Source organism: Eucalyptus grandis, chromosome 11 (assembly GCF_016545825.1).
Source record: "Eucalyptus grandis isolate ANBG69807.140 chromosome 11, ASM1654582v1, whole genome shotgun sequence".
Taxonomy (NCBI): Eukaryota; Viridiplantae; Streptophyta; class Magnoliopsida; order Myrtales; family Myrtaceae; genus Eucalyptus; species Eucalyptus grandis.
Genome location: NC_052622.1, coordinates 14,337,033 through 14,343,653, shown reverse-complemented (window position 1 = coordinate 14,343,653; position 6,621 = coordinate 14,337,033). Strand labels below are relative to the sequence as shown.

General features: G+C 38.8%; 2 protein-coding genes across 2 annotated transcripts; both read left to right on the top strand.

Annotated features, from left to right (window-relative positions):
* Positions 1–642: 642 nt before the first annotated feature.
* LOC120289765 lies at positions 643–1,607 on the top strand. Its single transcript, XM_039305107.1, has one exon. It carries the CDS (start codon positions 741–743, stop codon positions 1,605–1,607), a length of 867 nt encoding a protein of 288 aa, XP_039161041.1. The 5' UTR covers positions 643–740.
* Positions 1,608–3,132: 1,525 nt separating this feature from the next.
* On the top strand, positions 3,133–4,694 carry LOC120289439 (rust resistance kinase Lr10-like). Its single transcript, XM_039304338.1, has one exon. It carries the CDS (start codon positions 3,288–3,290, stop codon positions 4,494–4,496), a length of 1,209 nt encoding a protein of 402 aa, XP_039160272.1. The 5' UTR covers positions 3,133–3,287; the 3' UTR covers positions 4,497–4,694.
* The last annotated feature ends 1,927 nt before the right edge of the window (positions 4,695–6,621 follow it).

Below are 6,621 nucleotides of genomic sequence, written 5' to 3'. Positions count from 1 at the left end.
CACATATCTCAATCGAATCGACATATCTCCGGTCTTTAATCGATTTTTGACCATGCTGTAATGACCCTTGCAAATCAACACGGTCGAGTAGTCGATTCTTGGTTGAATTCTCAAGTCCATTGCATTTAGATTCCTTAATTGCTTTCCTAGATAGTCTAACTATCTCGTGAGTGATCAGCTCAGAGAATAACACTATAAGCGCATCAACGGAAGATTTGATTTATTTAATCGAAAACGAAATCTGAAAATTCAGTCAGTCAAAATCGCTATTGTGAATAGTGGATTACAAGTTGTGAACGTCATTTATATGTTAAATTAACTCATGTCCATATTTAAACCCACCAATCAGAAGGGTGGTGAGAGAAAAAGATTGTATGATCAAATAAAAATAAAAAATTATAATTTATAGAGTATATAGACCAAAATTATCTTAACCAACAACGACGTGGGCCCTCTAGCGAAATTTACATAATACCGTCGATATGACATTTATCCGCATTATCAATCCAAGCCACATACGTTCCATCACGTACGAAGCTTTAATTTCTTGACTTTGGGCGGTTCTGACCGGGTCATTTGCTTGACTTGAGCTTTTAAAAAGACCTGACTCCCAGTCTTCCAATTCAATCGCGGTAGTCTCTCTAATTGCATCCCCTTTTCTGTCGTGCCTCCGCACCAAACAACCAAAGCCAAACATTAAGCTTTCTGCATTGCACAAGTTCTCTCAGCTCAGGTACCAAATGAAGCCCTTCCCAGTATTCCTCCTTCTCATAATGCAAGCTGGGATCAGTTGTTATGCCAGGAACAACCGCCTGTGTGCCTCTTCATCGTGTGGCGAGATCGATAACATACGCTATCCCTTTCGATTGAAAGACGACCCGAAAGGTTGTGGTGCTTCGAAGTTCGAGTTAGCATGTGAAGATAACCGCACGGTGCTATCTTTGTTCGGTGGTCGGTATCATGTGAAATCGATATACCCTGAAAGTTATGAGGGTTCCATTGATTTTGATTTTGGGAATATCAAAGTGGTGGATGTCGGGCTGCGAAAGGGCGACTGTTCCTCCCTTCCTCTCTACCAGTTAACGCAGTGTAATTTCAGTGTTGAATACAGTGCATCGTACAGGGTGCCCTATGAACAACCCACGGTGACCATCGTGTCTTGCTCAAAGCAAGTGAGATCTCATTTATATATCAGCACCGAACTCTGTATAGTTACAGAAGGGTATCATTCATATGCCCTCATCGACGCAGAAGCATCGGATATTGAGGATTCTTGCACCATAACCACGTCAATATATGCAGCAGATTATTTACGGAAGTATCGCACATTCTCCTACAACGACGTTCACAATGCGATGGCCGACGGGTTTACTCTCAGCTACTCGCCTGCCGGGGTGAAAACATATCAGTTTTGCTTCTTAGGCTTCCGATACCTAGGGACAAATATGCTGATATGCATAGGCTACTACCCCTGTAAGTATGCCTTTCCAATTGAGGTTCTTTACCCTAGCAATATGCTAATATATGGCTCTAGCTATAGCTCTTGTGCCTTAAAGCGACGGACCGTGATTGATTGGCATGAAAATCAAAGTAAGATATGCAAGTGAAATTTGTAGAACTCTCGACCATCATGATTGAATAAGCAAAACCGAATAAATCGAATTAGCCCTCGAGGGGATTAACATGGCATGCAAAAAATTGTTTCACTATGAAATACAATCGTCATTCTCCTAGAGAAAATGCAGTAACAACCACGTCATGTGGTGTTTTATTCCTGTTCATAGAAAGATAGTTGAAACTTGTAGTATAGAACCCACTAAAAAGTTCTGTTTGTGTCGGCGAAAATAAATTTTAAGATTTTTTTCTTTTAATGTTCTGGCGTTCGGTTAACGAAAAATAATAAGTTAAGGAAAACATTTTCCGTCAATGAAAAAAAACATCTTCAAAAGTGGGGGAAATGATTTTTATTTTTGAAGAGAGGAAATCATTTTCCCTCCTCTTTCTTTCACCACTCATTTTACTTATTTTAGTTTTCATTTCTTTTTAAATTCAAATGTTTTAATTTTTCCTTTTGCTTCTTCTTTATCTGGTCGCCCACCATGTGAAGGCCGATAACTGGTCATAGGCGAGCTCAGCGTCGCTAGATCGGCGACACTTGAGCTTTGCCGAGGGTGGCAAGGCTTAGGCCTCATAGATTGGTGATGCTTGAGCATTGCCAAAGCTGATGAGCTCGTTCCTCACTTGTGGCCAACTGCTGGCCAAGGAAAAGAAAAAGAAGTAAAAAGAAAAAAGAAATAAAAATATAAATATAAAATAATGAAAAAATTGAATTTTTTAAAGAGAAAAAAAGATCAAAAATATTTTTTTTTTTTTATCAAAAGCAGCTCAAGGAGAGACATTATATTTTTCGTACCAACTGATGGAAAATATTTTCTATTTCATTTTAAAATTTCAACCAAATATCAGAAAAATGTTGTCAATTTCATTGAAAATGATTTCCAAAAACGTCACATTAAGTTTGTGCTTTTCGACAAATAAAAACTAAGTTCGTGCTAAGTCAACGTTGAACATCTGGATCTTTACAGAATATAAGAAAATTGTATTTAGTTCCTTCCAAAAGTTTCTATATTAGCTCAAAGTACTTGATCTTTTCTCTTAAATCAAAAGTTCCCAAAGTTAGTGGTGTGCTTCCTTGCGAAGGCCAGGATACGTTAATCCTACCTCGTAAGTTAATCAAGTATAGTCACAAAAAGCTTTTAATTCTCATAACCAAAATTGTGTAAAAAAAAGGAATCTCTTGAAAGTAAAACTTGTTGATTTACTATATTTTAGGTCTCGATGGGGCCAGAAAATTCATTGTATGAAATCTTTAGGTTCAAAGAACATATTAAATATGAGACCGGATGTTTTGAATATGTACTACTATTGATTGTCAGATATAGTATGCAAATGTAACATTAGTTATTATCCTTAATACATCTTTGCTTTGGGTGTTGTTCATCCATACCTAATTTTTTTAGTTAACTAGGATAACAATGCTTCTTTCCGTGTACATATTTTTTATTCGTAGCTTAGCTAATTCTGATTATATGTCTTCATGAGTCTCTTGCTTTCTGTAGTCACATCTAATTGGGGTGCGGCGCTAAATGTTGCAATGAATGCCGGTGCTGATGCCGTTTTTATCTTTGGTATGGACAATTCCCTTTTCCTCACATCTGCGAAACACTCACGCGCTATATGTGAAGAAAACACTTTTTGTATGTGCTTTCTGACAAATAAAAAACACTATGCTTTACGCTAATCTTGAGGCAATTTTCTACACAGCTCACTTCCTGGCAGCAAAATTCATATTTGGAGCTCCATGTGTATTGATACTTCTAATCTATAAGTGGATGAGAAGACACCAAGCAATGGATGCAAACATCGAAGAATTTCTACAAGCTCACAACAACTTTTTGCCCATAAGGTACTCTTACTCAGATATCAAGAAGATCACAAAAAATTTCAAATACAAGTTAGGTGAAGGGGGATATGGTTCTGTGTACAAAGGAATGCTTAGGAGTGGCAATGAAATCGCAGTTAAGATTTTGAATAAACCAAAATCTAATGGCCAAGATTTTATAAGTGAAGTGGCCACAATTGGAAGGATCCATCATGTTAATGTGGTGCAACTTGTTGGTTTTTGTTTCGATTATTCCAAACAAGCTCTTGTCTATGATTTCATGCCGAATGGATCCTTGGATAAGCACATTGTCTATAAGGATGAAGGAGATTCTCTTGATTATAAGAAAATGTATGAGATATCTCTCGGCATAGCTAGAGGCATAGAGTATCTACATCGCGGATGTGACATGCAAATTCTACACTTTGACATCAAGCCTCACAATATTCTCCTAGACCAGAGTTTCACTCCGAAAGTTTCTGACTTTGGACTTGCAAGACTTTATCCCACTAATCGCAACACAGTAACATTGACTGCAGCAAGAGGAACCTTGGGATATATGGCGCCCGAACTATTCTATAAGGACATTGGTGGTGTTTCTTATAAAGCTGATGTTTATAGTTTTGGGATGATGTTGATGGAAATGGCCGGCAGAAGGAGAAACATAAATGCAAATGTAGATGATTCGAGTGAAATTTATTTTCCTTTGTGGGTTTATGATCAACTCAACAAAGGAAAGGAGGTTGAAACTGTAGATGCCATTGATGAAGAGAGAGAGTCAACGAGGAAGATGATAATCATTGCTCTTTGGTGCATACAATTGAGCCCTGATGATCGACCGTCAATGAGCCGAGTCCTTAATATGTTAGAAGGAGAGATCAATGAACTACAACTTCCCCCGAAACCACTTCTATATCCAATGGAGACGTCGGTTGATAATGTCGAGACTGAAATTGAACTTGAAACTCTCTCATCTTCTTCAAGTGTTCCAACAATTTCTAACAGTCACCACTATGAGCACGATAACAAGATGGCAGAATCTTGTTTGGTGTGACATAGTCCCTCATGTAGAAATTGAATGCAGGTGCGGTCACTTGTGCTGGATTTACTGGTGTAATCCTTAGAGCTATCTATTGGTATAGCATCCATGATATACTGGTGTTTAAATAAGTTTGGACACAGATGCCTCACTTAAAAGAATTTTGATTCAATTTAGGGCATAGTAATTCAGTTTTAAATATGTGAAAGCTATGTAATCTCTGCATAGTTTCCACTGATGCAAACTTTGATTGGTCCACACAATTTACTTTTCTCGACTTGACTTTGTCTCTGAAGTATCATTATTTTTAAAATTTGGATATTTTCTCTCTTATGAACAACCTTAACAAAACCAAAAAACGTTAAGATCCTAAGATATTGCTCTCTTTGTATATATATGTTTACAATTTCTTGATATTGTGTCAATAACTTCTTTGGATTCATTACTAATTTAAATATTTCCTTATAAGGCAACTTGTAGAATCGTATAAATGTCAATTTTTTCCCGCCCGGCGCGAGGCCGCCCTCGACGCTTGGGCGGCAAGGCTCGCCCTCGTTGGATCTGGCGAGGGTCAAGCCTTGCCCATGGCCAACGAGCGCGAGCCCCGACAGCTCGGCATGAGGAGGCCGTCTTCGGCCGCGTCCTCGATTGCCTTCTCCTTCCTCTCCAAGAGCTGGAACACGTAGTAACGATGAGACTTTTTCTTGATATATGTGGGGACCGCACCATACTCTAGTTAGAATTTCCTTGAAACGACAAACGCATCATGTGTGAGGCGACGAGCAAAATTGACTTATCGTCTCCGGTCAAGCTCCATTTTCTGGACTTTGGACGACTCTGAGTCATTTGCTCGATCTGGTCTTTTTCAAAGACGACTCCAACTCTTCAACTTCAATCCCGACCCGTCTCTCCAAGTGCATCCCCTATTTTCTTATCGTATAACCAAAAGCCAGGCACAAATTTCTCCCCATTGCACAAAAGACTTTGCTAACATAACAGTTTTTGAGTACTATGAGAATAATAATTTATTATGAGTTACAAATTTTTGAAAAAGTAGGTTCTACAATAATTTATATTTATTTATAATTTGATTTTTTATGATTTATAATAAACCGTTATTCTCATATAACATTGAAGAAGGTCCGCTCCCCGAATTTAATTTTTGATCTTCACTGGTGGCCTCGCTGAGATCTAGGCAAAGCTTGGGGGCCGCAGGCGAAATTTCAATTCTCATGTCGCTATCCCTTTCCGCCATTCTTGACGAAACTTCATTGTCTTGGATAAAGAGGGACGTGGAGACACAGGGAGACTTCATCAGCTCCCTAATCAAAGAGGTCGAGAGAGCCGCGTTCACGAACATCAAGGGGATCCTACCTTTTGTCAAATGGCTCAACTACGAGCTCTCCTTATCTAGTAATCATTCCCGTGCAAGATGGCAGCAATGCTCTGCTTCTTCTTAGCAATGGCTCTTAAGCAAAGAATTGATTTTCGATTAGGTGGATCAAAGGGCAATCGTCATGGCCTCACCACTCGTGAACGGTGCCGCCTTTGCCTGCGGCAAGGCTAGGGCGAGGCTACCAATGAGAGGGGGGCACGAGGGCCGCGAAGCCCTTGCCGGCCACTGCTGGGTAAGGAAGCTAAAAAGGAAGAAGGAAAAAAAGGAATAAAAATTTGAAGAAAAATATTATTAAAAAATCGTCACATTAGCGTTTGTTAAACGGCCGGCGTCCATGTCAACGCCACCCAACTGAATTTGGTCGGATGAATTAAATTGACTTAATTACAAAAGGCTTAGAACCGAATTGGCTTAACAAAATTTAGAATTAAATTGATACAATTACAATAAATTTATGACTTTTTAAATAATTTTCTTGCCAAAATAGTCAAATTTAGAAATTCCAGACAAGTTTTCTTCCTAATTAGTGTGAAGCTATCCATAAAGCAATCCACCACTTCTTATGTTAGTTCAATGCGCGTACCACAAGCTGCGTAATTCTACTTTAGTGGTTCTACACAATTTACTTTTCTTGACTTGACTTTGTGCTGATTGGTTGGTTGACTTGGTCATTGCAAGGACAGATGACCCAACTGATCTTTTCGATCATCATCAAAGGAACCTTCTCCGAAATGCTAAATTAAC

Excerpts from the sequence above, each read along its gene's own strand:
- LOC120289765 (XM_039305107.1), top strand. The coding sequence starts at position 741 with ATGAAGCCCTTCCCAGTATTCCTCCTTCTCATAATGCAAGCTGGGATC.
- LOC120289439 (XM_039304338.1), top strand. The coding sequence starts at position 3,288 with ATGCTTTACGCTAATCTTGAGGCAATTTTCTACACAGCTCACTTCCTG.